We start from the raw sequence: 26,302 nt of genomic DNA, 5'->3' as shown, positions 1-26,302 counted from the left end.
CTTTGATGCTACAATCTTGTTTACATCTGCCGGGCAGGGAATTGCTTGCTTTGCTCGGACGCTCCCTCCACCCCCTTCTAATTTGAAGTAATCGGAATCTAAATACAATCGCCACGGCCCACTCTTTCATTTCTGCTCTGACGAGGGAAAAACCTGAAATCCGTGTCTTAAATCAGCTCGGTGGTTTGTAGCCCCCCAGCACCCTGCCTCTCCGCTGCATGCCTAATGTATTCCCTAGTGGTTCTGAGCATTAATTAGTTGTTTAATAGGAGTATGACTAAAAATGTAAAAGAAGGATTAGGAGCGTGAAACGTATGTCCAGCTCCTTCCGCACACTCGAGGAGGGAATGAGAATCATTCTGTATCTTCTATTTCTCCAGGAGCCATTAGCATTTCCCACCAGCTGCTCACTTCAGCTGCACTGGCGCTGGGCGAGGCGAAGACCCAAAAGCTCAGCGCGATGTCTGAGGCGGCCGGGACTGGGGTTAACCAGCCCCTGGCGGACGAGACTCCAGACAGAAGGAGGGGGGTGGGGAGGGGAACGTGAGCTTCCCGGAGCCCCTTCATCCCAGCCCGGGTTTGCAAACCTCCGAATCTTGAAAGGGGGTGGGGGGGTTGCACGCGCTTATCTGCGCGTCTCTCCAGCGCTGCCCCTTTCTCTTTTCCTCGTCTCTCTGCAAGTCTCTGAATCTTCCCGTCTCTGATTTTCTCACTCTTTTCCCACTTTTCCATGAGATTCCTCATCTTCGCCACCAGATGAAGGGAGGTCGTTCTGCTAGAAGCGTCTCCTAATCTCTATAAAATGAAAAGGAAAAAATGGGGAGGACATTAACCCATTACTCAGGGGAGTGGGGAGACAGCAGAAATCGTTGATGGATACAGATGAAAATGTCTTTCTCAGACCACCTTCTCTGGTTTGCAGTGACTTTAGATTTCGGTTGTGGAACTTGTTGAAAGAATTTGATTTTCTTGATTCAGCCAGAGTTCAAAAACCAGAAATAAAAATTCTCAGGAACAGAGGGGAAATAAAGATAAAAACAGCACGTGAGCTGTTCCTCCTCTTTTCTCTCCCTTTAAGTAAAACGGTCTTGACTCTCCAACGGGTAGAGAGAGAAAGTTTGAGTTTTCATGGATGTTATGGAGAGGTTAGAGATGGCTTTAAAATGTAGATCTCTCAGTCAGTTTTCTTCGTGGCTGAAGAGGCTAGCCCTTTCCATAAAATGAGTCCATCTGTCGACTGTTAGCTATTTCAAAGTGAAGGGATTTAGCACTCAAAACAAATTGAGCAAGTTTGTTTGCCTGTTTTTACTGCTAACTCAAATGAATTCAAAACACGGAGTAATTCAAGAAAACACATAACACGTTCTAGACAGCCCCCAAATGCAGGGAAAGCCCAGCACCTATAGGGTGACCTGGGTTATTTTAAACGCCAAGCTTTTTAAAGATGTATGTATTTCACACATGCTCTCCCAACAAGTCATTTATTTCCCTAGAACTGAGAGAATTGGTATCCTGATTGAGGAAGAGCAATACAACTTTTGGAAGGAACTTTATTCTCTATTGAGGACAAAAGGGGAGGGCTTTTTCATGGCGCGCCTGGGCGAATTTTGTTCCTATGCAGAAATTAATATTGATGGGAAAACCAAACCGGAACCTATGACTGCTTTCCGACGCTTTCCAAAAACATACATTAACAGGACGCCCTTGAAATTGAAAACAAACTTTGTCTAGTATGCCTGGCAGAAGCCTTCACACCTGGTCTTCCAGACGAATCATATTTATAGTCCTTACACCCAAAGGCAGGACGAAGCAAAAACACCCTGCTAGCTACCAAAATACACGCCTTGCTCCAGTCAAGAAATCGGAAAATCAGGGCTTAGAAGTAAGACACACTTTCCGAATGAAAATGACTCCTCTAACTTCACGTGTTCTTCGATTTTTAAGAGCAAATGTGAATTTGAGAGGAGCTTCCCCTCCCACCCCCACCACCAAGCCTTGCAATTTAATACCATGCTCGCCAGGAACCTTAACCTCGTCATTTTAAAAAATGAGATATCCGTGACCTGGGGTGAACTTGTTGAGTGTAGGTACAGCAGAGGAAATTCTAGACTCTATGAACGCCCGAACCTCGTCCAGAGCAATCCTTTCGTGTACTCTGGTCAGTGCGCGACCGTGCCCACCTGCGCGCGGACAGCGGGTGCAGCGTGTTTGGTCCACCCGCCTTGACCTCGGGCGTGGTGTCCCGGCCGGCGGTGCTGGGCCAAGTCTCTGGGCCTTCCCCGGCTGACTAGTCTCGGTTGTCGCCTTCCCAGCCCTCTTCCCCACCATCCCCCCTCCCCGCTGGCCCCACTTTTCCAGATTACTCCTCAGTCATCCTCTCTCACCCCCACTCCGCCTACTTTCTCTCCAGCCTCCAGTGCGTCCCTCACATCACCACCACCCCCACTCCGCAATCTCTCGTTTCTGTGAACTCGTCTCTCAACCCTGCAGGCCTGAAAGAAGGTCACATACAGGCACTCTCGTACTCACACCCTACATGCCTCGCCCCAAACAAAACCCATGCACACAGTCCTTTGTTCCATTTCTTGGGCCACTTTCCCTGGCCCTTCCTCCTTCTCCGTCCTGGTTTGCTCCCCAAGAGTACGTTTCTGTCTCCCGGACGCTCCGGTCTCCTCCCCACCCCCACCCCCACCCCACCTCTGATTTATTAGAGCTCCCGGTTCGGCGCAGATTCCTCGTTCTGCTCCATCCCACCCTCCCCTCCTATCCTCCCATCCACAGTGGGAGTGCTTGCGCCTGCTGCTCTTCTGCTCCAGTCCCAGCGCCCTGCCCGGTCCCCTAAACCCTCTTTCGCTCTCCGGGCTCTTCCTCCGGCTCCCGAGTCTCCGGCCTGCCGGCCTCACCTCCCTGCCCTGCCTCGCTTCTCGTCGCCCCTGCTCGCTCCCCCCGCGCTCGCCCGAACGCTGTGCTCGCTCCTTGAACGCCCGCCGCGCAGCCGGGCTCGGCCGCCCGCCCGCCCGCCACTGTGCAGTGGAGTTTGGTGGAATCTCTGCTGACGTCACGTCACTCCCCACACGGAGACCGAGCTGAGGGAAGAGAGAGGGATGAGAGCGAGGGAGGGGAGAGAGAGTGCGAGACCGAGCGAGAAAGCTGGAGAGGAGCAGAAAGAAACTGCCAGTGACGGCTAGGTTCCGGCGGCCGCCGCGCACCCGTGGACTCCCTCGGAACTTGGCACCCTCGGGAGCCCCGCAGTCCTCTCGGGCTTGGCTTTCCGGCGCTTGCGGTGCAGCCTGCGCCTCGGATCGCTGGAAGTCTCCCCGGGAAGCGGTGGGACGCGGAGACAGCAGCTCTCTCCCGGTAGCCGGTAAGTGGAGGCCGTCTCTTTCCGCAGGGATGTGAGATAATGCGAGTTTGGAAATTTGTTCCACTTTGGAGAATCTTCACCGTAGGTGATTTGTGGTTCTTGGGGCTGCCTTCCCCCCCCCCCGAAGTAACTCAGCAAACAGACCTCGCAAAGCCCTGTTCCTCTCGTCCCCAGTCGCAGACACTCACAATCTATGGGGTTGCTGAAGTCGAGTGGGAAGCGAGACCATGGCTGGCATTTAAAACGAGGTATCTTCCCTTAAATCTCGGTGCCAACACTGCAGGGACAAATCCTCAGGCTGAGGATTAGCATTCTCAAGATAAAGGGCAGTGTACAAAGTTTCAGCTACTGGAAGATTAGCCCCTTTCCCATTGTTACCAATTGGAAAAAAGATTCCATCTTAACTGGCAGTTAGTGACCTCTCAGGCCCAAGCGAATTACCTGGGAACCAGGCCTGGATGCCAAGCTTACACAATTACTTCGGATTATAAATCCTTTAAATTGATCACCAGTCAACTCCAATCTTGCACTTCAGGAGATACATTTTAAATGGGTAGAGAGGAGAGGACTATTTTCCAACTGTCGAGTAAGAAAAAAATTATGATTCTAAATCTGAGAAATATAGTTCTCTTTTCATTCCAATTCAATGACTTTACTTTCCTAAGTAATTCAGAAATCAAGCCACCATAGGGCAGTGTGATTTTTACTCCTTTTTGTGTGTGTATTATGTCTTAGTAAACTAAATGAAAAAAAAAACTTTTACTATTATGAATTAAAATAAGACAGGCATTCATATATTCTAAAATATTTTTATGAAAACTAATCTGACTTACAGAGATTTCTTTGCAGTTCTTAGGCCATTGATAAGAATTAAAGGTGGTTCTAATATAAGTTTGGAAGAAATTTATCTAAAATTCAAATACCAATTATGTCAAGGAAACAAAGCACCGGCACAGAATAGATGAGGATTTTTACTAGTGTAACATAAAATAAGCGTACAAGGTTTTAATAATCAAACAGTCCCTAAAATTTGAATAGCTACTTCATTTATGGAATGTTTTACTTTACCTCAGCAAAACTACACTTAAATTATTCAGGTGCTTTGTTCCTCAAGTTGAGCATATTGTCTTCAAGTGTTCCTAAAGCATCAATATTAATTGGTTTAAAAGAAGGCTTAAACTGGTAAAATACAGAATTGTGTTAAGCAGTATTTTAATTTCCTTAAACGATTACCCACTGCAAATTAATTTAGTGGCTAATCTCCTTAATTTAGTTCATTTAAAACATATGTTCTTGTGCTGTTTATTTTTAAACTTTCCACTGAAGATTTTGTTACGGGGTAACAAAAAATGGAAAGGGGGGGAATGTAAAAGAATTTGGAATTATTAGAACTGTATTTTTTTCCTGCCATTTCCTCTTATGGCAATCATCAGAAATTACTTTTAAGAAAATTGTTTTATTTCTCAGGCTTTTACTGCCTGCTTTGGCCAGTGTGGTTCAGTATGCTTCATTAACTATGTGGTGCTTTTTAGCATACTCACAATAGAAAACTCAAATTAGGCAAAACAAGATTGCCTGGCATATACGTTCAAACCAGGACTTGAACTTTTGGGATGAGAACAACTTCCCATCAAGAAAAGTTGCGCATCTTAATTTGTGAGATTAGTGGTGGAGGCTGGCCCCTAAATCCTGCAGCCAAATTTGCCTAGTAAGACTTGTCTTGCTTGACAGGGCAAGTTTAAGGATCAGCAGGCAGGAATTGGAGGTTATTTTTAAAAACTATCTCCCTCAGTTATTTAGATTCAGTTCGTCCAGTAGGCCTGGTAATTATATGAAGAAAAAAAAATGCAGGTCTCACGGCTCATTTTGACTGCAAAATAAATCCCCAAGTCACAAGGACACTTAGGAGTGAGCTAAGGAACACGCCTTGACCTTCTTTTCAATCCTTAGAGCAGAGTTCTTGATTTGTTTTGTATTGCTTTGTTTGGCCTTCAGCACTGGAGCTTGGGAGTGGGGGGGGGGCAGAATGTGTAATAATTGGCTGACTTTATATTGAGCGACCCCATCTTTTTCTTTTGTATATTTCATTTCTTTAAAAAATGAAAACTATTTGCAGTTACCATCTGCAATGCTTCGGCTACCCGCTAATAATGCAGCCAGTTCAGATGTTTAAAAAAAAAAAAAAAAGATTATCGAATTGATGGTGACATGCAAATTTCCCCCGAAATTATCATAAGTAAACATTTGAAGTCTGGACTAATAAAATCCCATCTGTGTTACTTCATATCGAGTTAGTAGAAAGCTGTGATAATGAATTTTGTAATATCTCACGAACAGACATCTCAATCAGGGACTAATCCTGTGATTTTACTGCAGAATCACTAAATCTGGAGCCGCCAAACTGCTACTTCTGGGTCCCCGGGCCTGCAAGGATCGGCAGAGCCCCCGCCCACGTCCCAGCTAGCGGGTGGGGGGGAACCCCTGGACACCCACGCCGCGGCGCCGGGCAGCCCCTCCTCTAAGCGGCGACCTTGGCCAGAGGCTCCCGGGGCTCGGCTTGTTCCAGCAGAGGCCAAGGAGCGGGGAAACAAGACCCAGACTAGAGCCAGACCCGCAGCTCCCTGCCCCGCCTCTGCTCTTGCGCCAAAGGGGCAACGCCCGCTCCTCCCCTCTACCCTGGACCACAGCGAAGTGGGCCCTCCCGCCGCCGGCATACCCTGGTTAGCGTGGAGAGAGGCAGGCAACGAGATCCAAAGGGCCTGGGGAGCCCGAGACCTTCTTTCTTTCCTTCTGTCTTTAAAGCTGCCGCGGCTCTTCTACCCACCCGGACAGAGCCTCTCGCCACCCACCTCTCCCGGTTTGCCTGTGGCGGAAAAAGGGGGCGCGCGTTAAACGCTTGGCTCGCTGCGTTGTGGTTGGAATTTTGAAAAAGATTTGGTTTGCCGGGGTTGAATCGGGGCAGCCGTTCTCTGAGAGTTATTTCTACGTCCTCGCTGGGTAGAAAACCCTCCGCACTTTTGCCCCGTTCTCTTCTGTCTCACTCAGTCCACTTCGTTTCCCTCCTCTGCGATCTTAAATCTTAGTTTAGGGTAAATAAATGGCCGGGTGAGTATCTCCAGGGAAAAGTGTGGCTAAATATGGAAAAGTGGCTCCTGATGGATGAGAGGCCCGAAGCCAGCTCGCTCCTGGAGTACCCTAGGCCAAGAGCTTTAAGAGTCCCGTTCATTTCAGAATTACAGAAAATCGAGGAAAATCGCTGTCTAGGGCAGGTACAAGTTGAGTCTGATAGTCTACAAATGTTTACTTAGCGTCTACTGACCGAAAGTCCTGTGCTGAATGGTGGTCTTCCACACAACCTCTTACATAGAAAAGTCCTCTCCACTCACCCCCAAATTCTGTACCTGCTAAGGTTGCCCCCGTGTTCAGACGGGCTCTTAACTCCTGACATAAACACCTTGAGAGTAGTTCCACAGCCTAAGTCCCCCAGGACATGATGGATTTATCCGTCGAGAGCCCCTGCGCCCATTCACCGCAACTCTGGAGGGAGATCCCCCTCTTGGTAAACATTCAGTTGTTCTGGATCAGGGGCTAGGGTGGGGATGAGGCTGAGAAGCATGCCCGAAACCCAACCCAGAGTAGGCACTTAAGAGCGAGTTTGCAGTTGTCCGCCCTACAGGTAGCGTCCACTGAACCCTGCACGCTCCGAGACCCCGCTGCTTCTCACGACCCTCCTTCTCTTTTATTTTGCAGACAACGGGGAATGGAGACCAACTGCCGCAAACTAGTGTCGGCGTGTGTGCAATTAGGTAAGAACGTGCTTCTTCTGCCGGGGTCACTCGACGGGACACCGCACCATGCGAGGGCGGCAGGAGGGCACCGGTCCCTTGGCGAGGCGGCGGCGAGGGGCTCTTCCCGGAGAGACCAGCCGGGGCGGAAAGGGAATCAGAACCGGGACACCAGCAGCCTCTCCCGGGGGTAGGAACTGGGGGGTATGGATAGGGAGGGAGCCGCTCACCGCGTCCCGATGCCCGGGGCCTACTCCTCCTTTTGAGGGAGCCTCTGGCAGCCTGGGAGGCGCGGAAAGAGTGTGCCGCCCTGCTCCGGGTTGCCAGAGGGTCCGGGAGACGCGAGCGACCTCCGCCCTTTCCTCTAACTGGGTCTTTGCTCTTTGTCCCTCTTTCTCTTCTTCGTCCTGCCTCCTACCCCCACCCCCAACACCCTCGCTTCTTTCCACCGCGGTCCGGGGCGTCTCTCTACCCGCTTGTGGGGCGGGCGCGCGCGGCCCAGGCGTGCAGCCGGCGGCCGTTGAATGCCTCTTCTCCAAAGACTCCGAAATCAAAAAGGTCGAGTTCACAGACTCTCCCGAGAGCCGGAAAGAGGCGGCCAGCAGCAAGCTCTTCCCGCGGCAGCATCCCGGCGCCACTGGTAAGGCCGGGAGCGAAGCGCAGGCCGCGCGCAGGTCACCCGCCTCTGGGCCTCTGGGCTTCGGGTACAGCGCACCGAGGCTAGGCCGCCAGACAGGCGCGCCTGTCCCTTGACTTAGACACTTGGCCCCTGTGTGGGACGGGAAGCAGCCGTCCCAGGGACGTTAATTCCTTTCCCCAAAAGTATACTGCACTCCTGAGACCCAACACCTCTCTCTCTGGCTCTTTTTCGCTCTCTCCCTGTGGCCTCATCTCCTACGCACACCCCAACCTACCTCTGCGCCGCTAGCTGGCGTGGAAAAGTAGTCCAACAGCGACCTCTGTCGCCCGCCATGTCCCACTGCGTGTAGCACCACCAAGGGTGCTCTCCGCCCCGGCCTCTCTCAGCCTTGCCCCGCCCAGGCTTGTGGGCGCGGGGTTTGCCGCGGAAGGCATGCACCGGAGGCTTGCGTAGGGCGAAGATTCGCCTGGCCGGGAGTTGGAGGAGCTGACTAGAGCCCCGCAGAGCCTGAGGGCAGCGACTGTGCGCCGCAGCCAAGGGTGTAATGAAGTGTGCGCCCCGTCGACGCGAACCTACCTGTTGTGCAGGTTGCAAGGCCTCGGGTTTTGGTGGTGTCGTTGCTTGATTAGCTGGTTTCACTGTGGACGAGTCAAGGGGCCCTGCTGCTCAAAGGCTTGTGTAAAAGCCAGAATGTCTCCAACTCACTGCATAGGCCTTTGCTAAACGGAAACTTGCCCTTTAGGGGTGTGTGTGTGTGTGTGTGTGTGTGTGAGCGCGCGCGCGCGTGTGTGCAAGCTTTCCCTTGGAATACATGAAAAATTCAAATTTAACAACTGTCCTATTCTCCGTGTTTCCCAGGCTACGGTAATAACAAGTGCCTAGCCTTAGGAAGTTGTTGACCTTTGATAGTGTGAGGAGATAAAGCCCCCCCCCACAGCCCTCGGCCCCTAACCCCCTCTTTCCGGATTAAAGTGTAAGGATACAAATGTAATGTGTGCCGGAGGGGGGCGAATTGGGACGCCCCGCCAAATAAACAAACCGTGTTGCTAAGAAGAAAACAAAGGCCCTGCGTTCGTGCTTCCCGGTAAACCTGAGAAAATTATCATTTGCATAAGTAAAACTTCTAAAATGGTCGGGAGCGAAGCAGCCTGGCACTGCATACTATCGCGAGTCCTCCCGCTGGGCTAGTTAAACGCTCACTTGTCCGGGATTAACCCCATGGGGTTAAATGGGGCCGTGCAGAGATAACGTCGGGTGATTTCTGTCATTAAGATTGTGTTAAATTCTTCCTCTGTTTGATAATCGGTCGTAAAAATAAATTATTAGACCGGAGTATGTTTGGGATATGGTTAAAAATCAAGAACAGCGATGACTCCTGGAGAAATGTTTCGTGCGGGTTCCGTCTGGCCAGACTAGGGGAGCTCCCCAATCTCGCTTCGCGCGGGGCGGGCTGACAGTCGCCCAGCTGAAGCTGACGTTTCCCGATGCGTTGGGAGCTGGAGAGCTGCCTAACGTCTCTTATCCCCACCCCAACCCAGGGCTCCTAGACCTCAGGAATGGTTTCTGAGGACAGGTGGTCTCCATGGGAGCCCCTCCGAGGGGAAGCTAGAGATGGGATGGGAACCTCTTAACGTGGGCAAGAAGCCGTGGTCAGCCGGGGAGTCCTTTCTGTTCCTGTCACAGTCGCCACTGGGCATCCACTTTTGATAATTAGTAGATAAATAAAGAACTAGAAATAATGAAGGACTGTTTCCTTACCCATTAACTTTCAGGCCCGGATTATTCTAGTGCACTGATCCTCCACATTGGCAACAATCTGTTTTCTACCTTTTGGACAGAAGAGGAAAATTGCTGCCTAAACATGTTTAATACCATTAATTAAGGAGAGGCATGCGATAGGGAGAAATGCTGAAAATCTTGATTTTATTGGCTTTTAGGGATGTAGTAGACAAAAAAAAAATGTCACACATGAGTAAGCAAAACTACAGTGCCTCCAAGGAAGGTTGCCAGAGTCCCCTTTACTAAATATAAGTAAATTTAATCTATGTCATATGCAAACCCCTGGCCACAGCCTGCTTTGAAAAGAAAGATTTTTCTCCCTTTTTTGATAGCTTTTTTTTTCTTTCAGAAAGAAAAAAAATGTTTACAATGGCATGTCTTTTTTCAAAAGGGGCCATGGTACTCTATTATTGGCACTACCCTCTCCTCAACCCCTCCAAAACATCGTGTCTTCGTTAAAGACTGAAAACAGTCCCCAAGTAGACAAGGTTAACCTCTGGAAGGCTGGGACTCTTGCGTTCCTTTCCAAGCGCATCTTTGTCCCCTTGATACCCATTGGGCTGGCCCACGGCCTGGCTCAAACCCTGAAGCGGGTGGAGTAGGAGGTCGGCTGGAGACCCCTAAATCCAGGGGTTGAGAGAGGGTAGAAAAAGGACTGGCTAGGCATCCAAGTGGAGGCGGGAAGAGTTGGCAAGTTTAGCTGTAACCCAGAAAGAAGGCTCAGAGGTCTGCTGAGAATGTCCCCCTAGAACAGAGATCCTTGACTTCCTTGCTTTGAGTGTCCCCCCCAAAAAAAGCCTGCTTGCTGAATTCAGAAAGTGCTCTTGACCTTCAGGAAGGCGGGTGGGGGGAACCGATCCTCCCTTGTCTGTAACCCTTAAAGTTTCGGGGTGGTGGCTCTGGATTCCGGGCTGAAATCGGACAGAGCTGCCGCCCCGCGGTCGGGGTGCCTAGCTTCGGTGACCAGACTTGGGCAGGTACCTTCCCCAGAGACGCCATTAATTTTTAAGTAGCCTTGGCTAAATGGGTGAGCTGAAAGAGTCTCACCAAGGTCTCTGGTGTGTGCCGACATCCTTCCCTTGGGAGGGGGACCCCAAGGCCCCTTGTGGCGCCCCCAGCCGAGACATACTCTCTCAGTGGCAGCTTGGCCCCAGCCTTCTTCAGAGAACCCGGGGTAACTCCCCGCCGCCTTGGCGGCAGCAAACCCTTCATTCATTCAATCAGCAAATGTTTGCCCGAGCACATACTACGTGGATTCCTAATGTACCCCCTGAAAGCAAATAAGCCGGTTTCCCTTCGCCGTTATGAAGCAGCTTTAATGTTAGCAAGGAACTAGCTAGAGCAGGTTCAGACCATCTCCTGCAAAACGTGATGTGGTGGTACCTGCGGCAGTGCTTGGGGCCTGAGCGTTGTTAGAAAGAAAGGGGATGCTTAGAAGGGTAGAGGGCCATTGGTGAGGCCTGGGGTAAGGGACAGGGGCTTGCAGAAGGGGCAGGAGGTCCGAGGAAGAAGCCACGAGAGAGGGGAACAGGGTTAAGGAGAGGGATTTCCATTTTCTTTTCTACCACCCCTGCCTCCCCACCCCATCCTACTCCACCCGCCACCGAGTCTAGCTTATTGTCAGCAGCTGCCTCTGCCTTTTGTGGGTTTTTTTCCCCGTCAGGGGAAATTGTACCAGTTGTGCAATAGGTAGTCACTCCCTGTGGATCCCCGCCAGCAGAGGTAGTCTTTTTACAGGTCGTGTTCCTTGCTACTGACACCAAGTGCGCTCAAAGTTTCATAAGGCTGGTTGGGTTGTTATTCCAAACCGCCTGCTGTTAATATATGCAGCAGTTGTTAGAGCGACTCGGAGGGAAAAGGAAATGTATAATGAAAGCTTATTCGTGAGCAGGAATATACTAATGGAACAATCTGATGTCTTCTTAATCCTATGTAAAAAGCTTTGTCGTCTTCCTAATATTGACTGAATGGGTAATTAATGGCTCTTCATCTAGGCGAATACCCTGTAATCCAAAGATAGGCAAAAGACAACAAGCCCAAGGTAGAAGACAAAAGGCCCAACTGTGGCCGCCACCCCCCTCCCCCACCAGGGACTCCAAATAGGAAAGTTTCTTTTCTGGAGAAAAGGGCAGAAGTGGGAGAATACAGGTACCTTTCCTAGGCTGGGCTTAACCACTGAATCTGGTCACCCAGCTCAGTTCTCCACTACTCCATTTGCCCCCGCCAGTCCTCTCTGCATTTCTTCTCAGTTCCTCTAGGAAGTCACCCTCGTTGGGATCCTGACCAGAACCTTTTCTTCCCCAAAGCCCCCATCTTTCATTTGGGGAAGTGATTGATAACAGAGCACCAATACACAAGGTCCTCAAAAGGCTCAGGCAGAGGATTGAGCTCCTTCTGATCCAGGTGGAGACTCCTTTCTTTTACAACCTAAGGCAGAATCTGTGCAGACTTAGATAGTTGAGAGGGGAGGGAAGAAATTAATGGAAGGAGAATGAACAGCAGAATTGGGTGTATGTGTTAAAGAGTGATCAGGAGCAGTGGAGTCGACTTCCTTGTGAGGATCTCACATGAAGAGTACCCAAAATTCTTCCACCATGTTTTTAACAGGATGACATTTTAATTTAAACCTTTAGAAGTAATATATTACTTGGGTTACTACGATGAGGTGGGTTCCTTTTTTTTTTTTTGTCAGCTGACAGCTTTTAAAATATTATTTCGCTAGGGAAATAAAAGCTTCATCTCAGATTATAGGTGGGTATTTTTGGATTTATGTGATTTATGGTCACCATGACAACTAATGCTGAATGTTAGCTACCAGCATGTCTGGGAGAGGGAAGACAGAAAGAAGGGAGAGCAAGAGAAATAGAAAAGGGAAACAGACATGAGCTAGAGAGGAGAAATAGAGAAAAGAGAAAAAGGCGAGTTTTAATCCAATTTTTAAAAGTGACTTTAGTTAGTACCTTTCCAGTTCTCTCTGGACCTGGATATTAGTGACTATCTCATTTTCATCCCCCCCCCCACCCTTGCTAAGACATATTTATACCACTCTACTTTTACTAGTTTTCTGGGATTAAACGTTCTCGGAATAAACCTGTTGTGTTAACAAACTAACGTGAAAAGGCATTGTAGCACGTGGGTTTAATGATTTCAGCAGCATCCCCCCACCCGTCCTGACTCTGCTAATCCCCGATTTTCTCTTCACCTGCCAGTGTGGGGGTACCTCTCCCACCCCGACACTGAGCACCCCCAGCTAGTTACTCCAAAGCTCAAGTGTGAGACTAAAATATGGGTGCCGTTGGCAGAGACCCAGAGAATGTAGGTGCTGCTCAGTACGTGCACAGACTTTGATTCAGAAAACAATCTGCCCCTTTTTACAAACCAGCACTTTTAAATCCATTTAGAGAATGGGGTAGGAGGGGATCAGCCACAGTAACGTTTAAATGTCTGGGTGCTTCCGCTTCGTGCCTGGAGCACGGGGTACAGCGAAGGGGGCCTTTCCAGATTGGTTTGTGTGCGGAGAAAAGGCAGGCAGAAGAAGAAGGAGGGGAGGAAGGGCCACTTCTTGAGCGGGGTGCAAGGTCTCCATCTGACCTCTGCGCCTTATACCACACGCGCACGCACACACACGCCTGTCACGTGGCTCTGAGCTGAGTCTGGGCCGCCTCGGCCTTGAACTGGCCTGGGCCAGGGCAAGACTCCCACCCCTCTAAGGTCTGACAGCCAGCGCAGGGAGACATCTAATGAGCGATCTTACAGGTGAGCTTTGAAGACAGATTCCACCCACCCCCCCAAAAAAAGTTGTGGATTGCTTGGTTGGATTGAAGTCCATACTTGGACCCCGCACCCCAGACTTTGGAGGCATAACCCAACCAATCTCCTCGCGAAGGCCAGAGGGGCTTTGCGCAACTAACACTAAAGAGTGTGAAATTAAATAAGACCTTAAGACTGGTAATCGGTGGCAAATACCAGCAGCTCAAAACACGCCTGACCCCGTGTCACACATTTCCCTCCTTAAGGGTCTGGCTTTGCAAGAATAAGCAAAGAAAACCCAACGGAGACAATTCTTGAATGTCTTCGGACTTGAAAACCTAAACCCGCACTGGGCTTCCCTTCCCCCCACCCCTGCCCTCCGTGGGGGCCTTGCAGCACCTCCAGCTTCCCTGAACTGACCATCCTGATATTTCTCTGGATTGGAAATTTCTGTGATGGAGGCTGAAGTCATAGAGATTTCTAGAACCAGTTAAAGAAGACTGTGCAGAGGTGGGGGGTGCAGACTTAGTGCTCAACCTGCAAAATACATAGGATTGCTTTCAACCCCTTCCTTATCTATACTACCAATATCTGTGCACCCACAATATTAAGTGGATTAAGTTTTTGTAGACTAAGTCTCCTAAATTGCCGACCATCATCACCACTGTTTTCATTGAAAAGTGTTTGTTGTTTGGGTTTTTTTGTTTGTTTGTTTCTTTTGTTTTTGGGTTTGTTTTTTGTTTCTTTGTTTGGGGGGGTTTCCCATTACTCACTTGCTTTTCTCCATCTAGACTTTTCATGTTGGTGTGCTCCCACCATCCATGGAACTGGGTCTGAGAAGGGGGTCAGCCGATCTCACCATGTGTGAAGTGATTAGGAGATTAGGAGAGAGTTGAAACTCTGGTTGGAAAAATGCAAAGAAATGCCTTACTGGCTCAGTTGAGTTGGGGGGGGGTATATATTTCATATGTGCATTATCTAGATAGATGGTAGATAGATACATAGACATGGTTATGTTTTGTGTTTTTTTATTAATTTACTTTAACCAGATATCTCCAGATAATTGTCTTTATTCTCCACTTGACTTTGCAGTGGATAGGTACAATTTAAGATTCCTCATCCTTTTAGGCTTTTAGGCTGCCCGAAGATCACCAGCACTTCCAACCTCTACTACCCTTTAGCACTATGTTGAGCTGTCACTCGCCCTGGGGTTTTTCAGCCGCTTTGGAAGCTGGTTTGGAGACTAGGTCTTCCCGTTTGTGTATCTGCCCTGATGAGAGTTGTTAGTCAACAGAGCCACCGAGTTTAAATCAAAATTCTGTGGGTTTAATGAGAGATGAGCTTAGAAATCTATATGTTTCTGTGGAGCTCCTCAGCTCTCCTGAGTAAGGAGTTGTGAGAAACACCCAAAGCCTCCACCAAAAATTGCCTCTCCGGGGTTTGAATCTCAAAGAAACTAATACCAAGAAAGAAAGTATACTCACTGTAGTTTATCATCTGTTCATATGATGGAATCTCTTCATGAAATGAAGCTTTATGGGGGTGTTATTTTGGGGACTGGAGCTATACTGAGGTTTAAAAAAAGAAACTGGAATATGATTAGTAAACACATTGGGCAGAAAAGAGCTGAATTCATATTGACTTAGTTATAGGTCATCGGCTGGCAGTGCAATGGGAGGAAATATTTACTTTACACATACACTTTATGATCTTGGGGGAATTAGAGGAAATTCAATAAGAAAACGGCTAGAAACATTTAAAACCCTTATTTAAAAGACTTAAGCAAATTAGAGTCTTATCAGATTAAAAACCACTACAAATGTAAGAGCATTGTCTTCGGTGAAACGCTGTGGGGTCTGAGGAGATTCTCCGCCAAATCTCAGGGATAAAATGCGTCATTTAAGCACCAGATAATGAGCAGAATGTAAATTAATTTAACCTTCTTTACCAACAGGCTGCTGGTGTAATATGTATAATTTAGTGATAAGATTGCAGGACCTAATATAGCTGGATGTATGAGCCTCAGCTAATGCAGACTTGTCACATGAGGATGTGTTCTGCTCTGAGCAGGTGTATGTATGCTTGGAATGGGGTGAACTGGAATAAAAGGTTAAAACTAGAAATGCTGCTTTAAAGCTTACTATAAAGAAAATTCCTCCTTTCAGCTAAATTTTTCTTAAAGTGGGATGATACTTCTGGGGAGAAACTGAAGAACAAATGTCATTTGCTTCTTTGGATGGCTCTCGAGCATGTTTAAAATGGGGGAGGAGTTGCAGATAGGGTTTGGCAGAGAGAGCCCGGCAAAGTAGAGACACATAGGTTACAAACATAATTTGCAGTCTGCCTCATCCACTCTGCCCCAGACTGAGTAAGTTTCCCAATCTTGTGAACAAGGACAAGGAGGGAGTTTTCTGAAGATACCTCATACTGATGTTACAAATCATTGACTGTAATGTCAAACAAATACACATTCAGGGATGATAACACTAACTCCACAATAAAGCAATCACCAATGCAGAAACCCAGAAGAGATTAGTTTGTGCTCTCCCCATGACCTAAGTAAGCAAAGGACAAAAGGACTTTCAAAAGTTATTTTGAATGATACGTTTGTATTTCTTTAATTCCTTTGGAAATTATTATTATTATTTTTTTTGGAAATAGTGTTGTAAGAGTTGTATGTCCCCAAGGTGTTTCTTTTTTCCTTTTTAAAAAAATAAATGAATAGGGCTTTGGTTTTTCTGAGCTGAGTGTTCTCCTAGGCTTTTGCCCTTCGCCCCCATTCTACTGCCTCTGCCTGCTTGGACTTTAAAGATTCAGCAGCCTTGAGTTCTCTAGGAAAAGAAAATGACTTAAAAAAATATCCTTGAAAGTGGTTATTTGGCAACATTCTTAATTGTATGGAAATTCATTAAAGCACATTTTATATATAATTAGCTCAAGGTTGTTGATTCTGCAGGCTTTATGGATTTGAATCTGATTGATAATAAAGTAAACAAGAGAGTCGAATTTAAAGCGGGCTCTCTCTAGGGTTAGGACAAGCTTAATACAGTGTACAAGGAATTTGAAAGATCTTGGATATGTGTCTTAATCAACGCTAAGTAGAATGGATAAGCTTTCAGCATTTTGAAAATGCTGGGTTAGGGTTTCTCTTCTATTGTGTATTTTCTGTCTGGGGTCTAATAAGCATTACAGAGAACGTGATCTGAGGCGACTTTTTATTCTTGTATAAATCCAGAGTGAACCGCCAAACAGTTGTTCGTTTAAAGTCAAGGTAATTTTCTTTTGACGGGTCCATTTGCTTCTCGATTTCTAATTTATTAGCCGGCCTTCTCAGGGCTTTGTCTTCTTTGCAATTAAAATAAAGCTTCTTCAGATTAGCGCAGCATTCACTTGACAGGCTGTTTGGAAAATTTAAGATCGGAGAGGTGATGTGTTGCTGTTTTTCAATTTCTTCTGGTTTTAAGTAGCATGCCCCCTTTCCATACAGGGGGGATAAAAAGGCATCTCTCGATTGGAAATGGATGTAGTGAGATACAAAAAGGAAGGGGTGCGAGGCATGCTGATCCTTGTACCTTTCAGCTCTGGACCTTTCCGCTCCTTTCTCCCGAGCCTCTTACTCCCAGCCTCATCTCTCCGCCTCCCCGCCTGAACTAAAAGCAAGATCTTCTTCGGCTGGGCCGGAGCAGAATTCCCGGGAGCCGGCCGGTGTAGACTTGGTGGGCACAGTGAGGTATTAGCCCAGCCCCGCACAGCTGATAGGTGCAGACAGGGCTGTCCCTCCGCCGGGGCTCGGGGCCTTCTGATTGGTGCGGAGCCACGTCACTCCCGCTGGGCGAAGGGTCTGGGAGGAGGCGGAGGCGGGGAGCGTTGGGAGGGCCGCGGCAAAGTGACGTCTGGGCACCAGGAAGCCCGCCTCTGGTTTTAAGATGTTAGGCCAACAGGGAAGCTCGGAGCCGCAGAGCTGGTCCGTCGCTCGCCTGGGTGCCGGGAGCTGAGCTGCTGCGAGGCCGCGCTCGAGCTCGACGGCCCGAGGGGGGTGTGCGTGTGCGTGCCACGGGGGGTGCGCCCAGAGGCCCGCGTTGCTGCCGCAGCCGCTGCCGCCGCTGCGGGGGATCTAATATCAGCTACCTGTCCCTGTCACTCTTGACACTTTGCTGTCAGGGCTGCCGCGCGGGGGGCGGGCAGAGCGCGATCGCCGTTAGCTTTCCTTATTGGAGGGGTACGTGGGGGAGGGAGGGAGGGAAGAAAGGGGTCTTTGCCCACTCTTGTTTCGCTTTGGAGCTTGGAAGCCTGCTATCCAAAGACGCTCCGAGCTGCGCGCGCCTACTTACATCCCCATGTCTCCGTTTGCCCGCTGACTTTCCGCCGCCGGACCCTAAGGCTTGAGCCTTCCGAAGGAGACGGGGGCCGCTCGGTTCAAAAAGACTCAGCAGGGATTGTGCTCCCTGGCTTTGCCCGCGGCGGCCACAGCGCGGAAACTCTGCGCGTGTAGTGGAAAGCCGAGCAGGCGGCGGCGGCCACGGGGCTACGGCCGGGCGGCAGCCCAGGACTTGTAGGGCGGCGCGCTCCTTCGTCCATGAACTGCATGAAAGGCCCGCTGCACTTGGAGCACAGAGCAGTAGGGACCAAGCTGTTGGCCGCCTCCTCGTCTTCCTCCTGTCACCATCCCCAGCCGCTGGCCATGGCTTCGGTACTGGCTCCCGGTCAGACCCGCTCCCTGGACTCTTCCAAGCACAGGCTGGAGGTGCACACCATCTCTGACACTTCCAGCCCCGAGGCCGCAGGTAAGGCGCCGCGCGGCCCCGCGGACACCGGGGTCCAGCCGCCCCTCGCCGCTGGGCTCTTCCCGCCCGCAAGGAAGTCGACCCCTCCAGGGGGAGGCGTAGTGGGAGTGGTCGTTTAGTTTGCCTCCCGCAGAACTTCCGGAGCCGGGATTCTTTCGGCCCCGAGTTTCTTTCGCCCGCCGGGGTGGGGCGAACTGCGCGAGCCATTCCCTGCCCTATTCCTATCCTGGCCTCCCTATGTTTGTTTTCTGGGTCACAAAAATCCCAGCATCTCCATTCAAAGACGTTCAGAAGCCACCACCCCCGACTCCCCAACCCAGAGTCTGTTCTCTCCGCTTTCCGCTCCCGAAAAGCTCCGCTTGTTAGAAAAGTATTTCTGAAACGATGCCGCAGAAGAGGCGGTATTTCTAAAGGGTAGAGGAACTTGGGTGGGTCACCGAATCCCAAAGTCTACCTTTACTAGTCTCCTGAAACCGCATGGAGATCTGTGGGGGTCTGAAAAATGCGCGCGTGTAGGTGTCCGGAAAAAAATTTGGTGTGTCTGCGCAGAAGAGTATAAATATACTTGAAAGAGGCTGTAAAAATGAATGTGCCTTCACAGTGAGATAAACATGTAAATAAAACGTGCGGCGCTGGGGGAGGGGAGGAGATGGGGCGCTCACACCCACACTCACGTCTGCACGCCCCACAGTCGCAGCGCTCACCGCGGCCCGGAGAGGCCGCTCGCACACTCCTCCCCTGCCTGGCAGCCCATCGCTTCCGCGGCCTCTGCAGCCCGGTCCATTTGGAGTTCACCGGTAGCAGGTGGGACTTGCTGACGGGAACCTCTCTGTGTTTCGTTTTCAGAAAAAGATAAGAGCCAGCAGGGAAAGAATGAGGACGTGGGCCCCGAAGACCCGTCCAAGAAGAAGCGGCAACGGCGCCAGCGCACTCACTTCACCAGCCAGCAGCTGCAGGAACTGGAGGCCACTTTCCAGAGGAACCGCTACCCGGACATGTCCACGCGCGAAGAGATCGCCGTGTGGACCAACCTCACGGAAGCCCGAGTCCGGGTAGGACCCCTCACGGAGCCTGGGAAGGCTAGGGAGGAAGGCATTGTAGAAATGCGGGCCACTTAGAACCGGAGGGAGTGTGGAAGGCAGTCTCCCGAAAGGCACGGTGTGCCTTTGCACAGGCAGAAGGCCTCTCCGCAGCCCCAGTCGCGAGGTTACAGCTCCCCCTTACAGACCAGCGGTTGCAGGCCTAGCGCAGGCTCCGCGAGCGGCACCCGCTCACTGCCCCGCTACCCTGAATCCTTCGGAACTGGGCCGCGTGGCATTCCCCTGCATAGGGCATTGTGTTCCCGGCTTGCGGTCGCCGGAAGAGTGCTAATAAAATCCCTCCGAGGCCAGGAGCCGAGAACAGGCTCCAACCTGTGCGCCTTTTACAAGGAAAACCCACCGGAGACAAGCAAGGCTTGGCCCTCCTGGGGAAACTTTCTCCCCCCAGGCTCGCCCGGCCCTTTCTCTCTACTCGGCTCATCCTCCTTACACAGTCTTTTCGGTTTTCGGCCATTCAGGTTTCTCCCACACCCTATCCCTTAGTTTTGTGATACACGGAAGCATTTTGACACACAACTACTATCCTGCTAGTCCTCTTAGAAAGAAAAAAGAAGAAAGACTTTTTGGTTTGGTTTATTTATCTTTCTCAGGAGATTGTTATTCACACCCTTCTTCCCAATGATAATAGTTTTATTTTTTAAAGGTGGGAGGGCTTACCTTTGTAGCAAATCTGTACTTTATGGATTGGCAAAAGTGCACTTAAATAAATTACCCGGTAGCAACATCCTGGTTTATGCTGGTCAGTAGAAAACTCCAAATGTGTTAGGATTCTGGAAGCAGAAACACCCATAGCAAGATCCAGAGGCTTTGCTGTTAAAAACAAAAACAAAACAATTCTGGATAGAAAAATAGAGCCTCCAGTTAAAGCAGAGATGAAAGAACAATAAGATGGCAATAATGATGAAAAGAATAAAGACCAAAATGCATTCCCAAAGCAGAGGGAAGGAAGGTACTCTCTGGGTTGCATTTGTGTAGGCTATGAGGCTTTGCTGGTGGATAAGAGCCGGGATGAAGTTGGAGATGGTTTTAGTTTAACTGCACAGAGCTAGAGCTCTGACTCTGGCCGCGTGGTTTTGCGCAAGGTCAGGCTTTGATTAGCTCTCCCGTGCATCAGGGGAACGGGCCTTGCACGTACTCTTCTTGCCTGAGCAAAGTTTACACGGCCTAGGGTAGAAATTAAAACTAATTAAAAGAAAAACACAATCAGTGGGTTCTCTGGAATCCTTCTGAAAAGACCTCTCCCACCCCTCCAGCTTTCCAGGAGTCTCTCCCAAGTCCCCCGCCTCTACCACGCTGGGCTGTCGCTCCTTCTGGCTGCCTCCTTCCAGGCCCGCTGTGTGTCCAGCCAAGTGGGAGTGAAGCGTGCTTTTTTATAGCAGTCGGGTGCAAAGAGGAAGGAGGATAAAAAGGAAATCGAGAATGAAAGGGAAAAGGGGGGGAAAAGAGCGGATTAGGCGTCTGGGCCCGGCTGAGACGTGTAATGTGAAACATCACCGATGTCAGCTCTGAAATCTGGGGCCAGGCCTCGCTCCAATACACAAAAGCCGCAGTCTGCGGCGACGGGCGGGTCCGATGTGGATTGAGAGAAGGGTTGCGTCGGGGCCACCGGACGCGGGGTGGGGGCTGACGGGCCAGGCGACGGCTTGCAAAGCCAAGCAAACCCGCTGGGCCCGGCGGGAGCAGTGCTGGCAGCCGGGGCCTATACTGGAGAGAGCGGAGGATGAGTAGGAGCGGAGGAAGGGAGGGGGAGGTTGCAGAGTGACCCATTCTGGGTTCCCGGAGATTTACAAGCCAAGCTTTTGGAGTTTAGGAGACTGAAGTTTAGGAGGCGGCCTTTTGCTTTTTAATTCGCTATTTTGCTAGGCGAGGATAGGGGTCGCGGCCTGGCGCCAGTTGTGAGAGCGAGTTCTGTGGCGTGGGGGCCGCAGGGAAGGTCTGAGACTGGAAGGAGGAGCTGTGCAAGAGAGCGCGGGCCTCTGGTGCCCTCTTAGCCAGTAGTCCTCATCACTGTGTCTGTGGCTTTGGAATGGAAGCAAGTTTGCAAGGTGGCAGGGTAAGAGTTGGGCAGAAAACCTGCTGCCCCGCGTTTATTTTACAGTAAGTGAGTTTGGATCCAGAGGAGGGCCTGGGTTAGTGAACAAGCCGTCCACAGGCCGCCAGGCGTTGGACTGGGGTTTGTGGCGCAGTTCAGAGCCTGGGCCTCAGCCGGCCAGGCCTCCCTCGCTTTAGACGCGGTTCAGGCAGCTCCCGCCCGCGGGGCGGTGGGGGGTGGGGGAAATTATGGTGTGTGTGTGTGTGTGTGTGTGTGTGTGTGTGTGTGTGCGCGCGCGCTGGACATGGGTGGCCTCTGGTGCTTTCTGTGATCAAGGTTTTACTAATCCGATCTGTGGCATCTGTTTGCTCCTTTGCCGTCAACCCCCAGGTTTGGTTCAAGAATCGCCGGGCCAAATGGAGAAAGCGGGAGCGCAACCAGCAGGCTGAGCTGTGCAAGAATGGCTTTGGGCCGCAGTTCAACGGGCTTATGCAGCCCTATGACGACATGTACCCGGGCTATTCCTACAACAACTGGGCCGCCAAGGGTCTCACGTCAGCCTCCCTGTCCACCAAGAGCTTCCCTTTCTTCAACTCTATGAACGTCAACCCTCTGTCGTCGCAGAGCATGTTCTCCCCGCCCAATTCCATCTCCTCCATGAGCATGTCGTCCAGCATGGTGCCCTCAGCCGTGACCGGCGTCCCGGGCTCCAGCCTCAACAGCCTGAATAACTTGAACAACCTGAGCAGCCCGTCGCTGAATTCCGCGGTGCCGACGCCCGCCTGTCCTTACGCGCCGCCGACTCCTCCGTACGTTTACAGGGACACGTGTAACTCGAGCCTGGCCAGCCTGAGACTGAAAGCGAAGCAGCACTCCAGCTTCGGCTACGCCAGCGTGCAGAACCCGGCGTCCAACCTGAGTGCTTGCCAGTACGCCGTGGACAGGCCAGTGTGAGCCCCGCCCACAGCACCGGGATCCTAGGACCGTGCCGGATGGGGCAATGCTGCCCTTGAAAGACTGGGAATTACGCTAGAAGGTCGTGGGCACTAAAGAAAAGGAGAGAAAGAGAAGATATAAAGAGAAAAGGAAACCACTGAATTAAAGAGAGCTCCTTTGATTTCAAAGGAATTTCCTCAATGTCTGACATCTTTCACTAAAAGTATTTCCAACAGTTGCAAGGACATACACAAATGTTTGACTGGATATGACATTTTAACATTACTATAAGCTTGTTATTTTTTAAGTTTAGCATTGTTAACATTAAAATGACTGAAAGGATGTATATATATCGAAATGTCAAATTAATTTTATAAAAAGCAGTTGTTAGTACTCTCACAACAGTGTTTTTAAAGGTTAGGCTTTAAAATAAAGCATGTTATACAGAAGCGATTAGGATTTTTCGCTTGTGAGCAAAGGAATGTATATACTAAATGCCACACTGTATGTTTCTAACATATTATTATTATAAAAATGTGTGAATATCAGTTTTAGAATAGTTTCTCTGGTGGATGCAATGATGTTTCTGAAACTGCTATGTACAACCTACCCTGTGTATAACATTTCGTACAATATTATTGTTTTACTTTTCAGCAAATATGAAAAAAAATGTGTTTTATTTCATGGGAGTAAAATATACTACGTACAAATTGGTCTGGATTCTTTCTGCCCTCCTCTGTCACCTGGCCAGGGTCTCTCAGTCGTTGCTTCCTAAACAAACCAGTTTTCCTCTGCCCGCCTAGTTAAACACACAAGGCAGCAGGCCTTATTTAAATTTGGTAGAAATAAATTATAGTCATTCATCAAAAATGAAAAAGAAAAAAGAAAAGCCACTCCCAGGGGGGAAAGAAGCCTGTAAAGTCTGGTCTTGTCTCCCAGATTTTTCTTTGGCTTAAACCCAGAGGATTCCATTATTGCTAGCAAATAATATAAGAGAGAAGAAAGGAGAAAGAAATTTAGAAAGTATGCCAGCTTTCAATGACTCTCAAATATACTCCTTTGGCGGGGGTGGGAGGGCGGTTCAACACATTCGGTAAATTGTTCTGGAGAAGCATGTGTGTATGTATACATGTACAGTTTATATACATTCCTCTCAAGAGGAATACATCTATAATAAGTTTACAAGGAAACACCTCCAGTTCAAAATATTTAGGCCTCCACGTTTATCTTTCAGGCTTAAGTAGAGAGATTCTTCATGTTATATTGCATTCTATTTCCAAATCCTTAGGAGACATTAAAAGAAACAAAGACCATTTCTAATAACTACAGCCCCTTAGTTTCCCGAAGAGCCCAGGGGGTGAGAGGTTAGAGTGGAGTTTCCTGAATCTTGTCGAGCAATATGTAGTTGAGGCAAAGGTCATGCTCCCCGTGTTTTGTTTTAAATAATATTGACCCATTAATTCTAAACCTGCTTGTTCCTGAAATTATACAGGATTATAGTTTGCAAACTGCGGGACAATGAAGCAAATCAAGATGAATTACAACCCTGGCCCTCCCTCCCATCCTCTGACATCTAAACGGGGAATGAGGTCCGTGTGAGTGTTTCAAAGAACTTTTAAGCACCCGCTCTTCCTTTGTTGGTGGTTTTCAGCTTTTTTCTTTTTAATGTGAAATTCGATTTCGTAACAAATCGTAGCAAATACGACTTAGTCCGAAGGAATTCATTACCGAGGCGCTGGGGGAGGGGGAGTGAGGGGTAAATCCTGAGGTCCTTTGCTATTCTGGTCACCGTCCTCCCCCCAGTGGGTGAGGATAAACACAACCCTAGGGAACAGGGAGTGAAAAGTAGCCCGGAGTTTTCTGGAGCCGAGAAAACCTGTGTTTTTGCGCTTAGGTTACTTTTATCTAACTGAAACTTTACCTATAAGCTTTTGAGCCTCGGACACTGAGTCTTTGTTCTGCATAGGACTGCTGCTGCCACTTAAAGAGATCGCAGATAATGTCCCCGGTTTAAGATCAGTGCTCAATGCACATTAACTTTCTTTCTTCTTTCTTTTTTAAGCTCTGCCTCCAACCTACGGAGGGATCACGCGGCAGTGGGGGGCAGATAAAAGCCCTTTGGCCGAGGGTCACCTCCGTCCTTGTTGTTCACTTGAGAGCAGTGGAGAGGAAAACGGTCCCCACGGGCGGACTTTGGCTTCTGGAGCCGCGGAGCCCAGCGGTCCGGGCCTCCCCGAGCTCCGCCCGGTATGGGGGGAGGGGCGACGGGGGAGGGGGAGGAGGGGACTGGGAGAGGGGATTTGGGGATGGGGGCTGGAAACGCTAACGAGACCTGCTGGGAGGACTTGCGTCTCCTGCAGGTCTAAGAGTGACTTGGGAGAGCGGGATAGAGGAGGCGGACCTGGGCCTAGTTTGCTGGCTGAAATAGAACTCTATTTCGAGGAAATCAATCAGTCTGCAAAAAACAAAAATGGAAGTCGAGGTTTGGGAAGAGTTGTCTCATCCCCAACTTGAGTGGTGCGGGCTTGGGGGCGGAGACTCGGGACTGAGGAGAAGCCCTTTTTCCCACCTCAGCTCCTTTCCCTGGACTTCCAGAAAGAAGAATTACCCTCCTCACCCCCCCTTCTTCCCCACACCCATCCCCGCTCGCCCGCCAACCTTTTTCTGCACCTCTTTTTCCCTTCAAGTGAGAAAAGCCTAGTTCCTGAGCCAGTGGAGTCGGTCCTCTCGCCCCTCCCGCTCCCACGCGGGTCCCCCCTTCAGCCACCGCTACTGCCACCACCTCGGTTCCACTCAATCGATTTTTGCTGCATGTCAACACTTATTACCGGTGAGTGTGAGGGTCTTTTTTCTCCTTCTCTAGGTCTCTTAATGATTTCTGAGCTAGTTGTGTATTAAAGCGCTTAAAGGAACCTTTAAGGTAATCTATAGCATGAACACCACCAGCCTCCGCTAGGGACCAAAGATGGCGAGCCGGAGGTCTGGCCCCCAGGAGCCCAGGCCTCGCAGGCCTAAGCCCTCTGCGCGCCCAGAGGCTGGGGCGGGGGTGCTTGGGGCAGGAACCCCACACTGATAGTTCGCGGTCTCGGGGCTTTCCCCTCCCCCCTCCCCCAAACAACCACCCCTCACCTGTTACTCTAACCCTTTCTCCCGCCTGCCCTCGGTTTTTAAACTTTTAAAATTCCTGAGGCCTCAAACTCTTCATTCCCCTAGTAGCGAATTCAGACTGGCGGAGACCTAGGAAAAGGTGTATGTGCCCCACGTTTGTCTCAACTTCCTTCCAGGTCCTCAATCTGAGTTCTACTGCCCGTAACTTGGTTAGAAATTTAATTTTAAAAACGATGTTGGGCAACCTGAGCCGTGTAGGCGTCTCGATTTGTAGGTAAATCCTCCCCTTCGCCTCCCGGCCCTGCTCTTTCTTCCACCCCCCACCCCTGTCCCGCGAGGTGCTGAAACCCGGGAGTGCCTTTAGGAGTGTAACAACAACAAAAAATAATGAGAAAAAAATGAAGAGCATCTTAAAAGTCGCAGTATTCCTCGAAAGCCCCATAAATTAACCCTGTGAAAAGCAGCGAACTCTTTTAAGGAGAGTCTATAAAAACCTGGCGCGTTCTCCAAGGAGGATAACCTCACCCCCACCCCCATCCCCCCACCCCCACCCCCATCCCCCCACCCTCACCCCCACCCCGCGTCGCGAATGTGACCAAACAAAGGTCTGTCCTGCAATCCACATCCTAATCCACGGGCGCCTTCGCCGCCGTCGCCGGGGCTGGCCAGCCTCCCGCCCGCCGCTCTCCGTCGACGCAGGCAACTTTGGGAGTCCCATGCTAGACGATGTAAATTTTTTAGAGAGGGGGAGAAAAAAGGGAGAGGGTGTAATCAGATCAGAGGCCTTTATGAATATAGAGTCCCTATTGATTGATTTATAAACCCCCCGGCAAGCAGCAGTTAATCTAAGCACAGGGGGAAAGCAAGAGACGTGGCTGATTGAGAGAGGAGAGGTCTTGAAGTAAACGGGAGAAATTTCTTGTAGCAGATTTTCAGAAGGAATTTTTAAAAACTATCCTTCCTCCCCCCAGCGTCCCTAATCTGACAATTGCATTTTAACTGAACTTGAGAAAGTGATAATTGA

The 26,302-nt window shown here is 49.9% G+C and overlaps 1 protein-coding gene across 2 annotated transcripts; it reads left to right on the top strand.

The window, feature by feature from the left end:
- The first annotated feature begins 7,124 nt into the window (after window positions 1-7,124).
- PITX2 (paired like homeodomain 2) lies at window positions 7,125-22,188 on the top strand. Of its 2 annotated transcripts, XM_047092366.1 has the most exons (4): window positions 7,125-7,170; window positions 7,652-7,789; window positions 18,949-19,154; window positions 21,625-22,188. In XM_047092366.1, the coding sequence occupies exons 1-4, from the start codon at window positions 7,125-7,127 to the stop codon at window positions 22,186-22,188; spliced, it is 954 nt and encodes a 317-aa protein (XP_046948322.1). The 2 variants fall into 2 exon arrangements, with proteins under 2 accessions (XP_046948322.1, XP_046948321.1); XM_047092365.1 differs by lacking the exons at window positions 7,125-7,170; window positions 7,652-7,789 and adding an exon at window positions 17,895-18,102.
- Window positions 22,189-26,302: the final 4,114 nt, after the last annotated feature.

Source organism: Lynx rufus, unplaced genomic scaffold (assembly GCF_022079265.1).
Source record: "Lynx rufus isolate CCGP_SWC_20201006 ecotype Redwood Valley unplaced genomic scaffold, mLynRuf1.p SCAF_3, whole genome shotgun sequence".
NCBI classification, from domain to species: Eukaryota; Metazoa; Chordata; class Mammalia; order Carnivora; family Felidae; genus Lynx; species Lynx rufus.
Note: the sequence above shows the minus strand (reverse complement) of the source record. Positions and strands in the feature narration are given on the sequence as shown.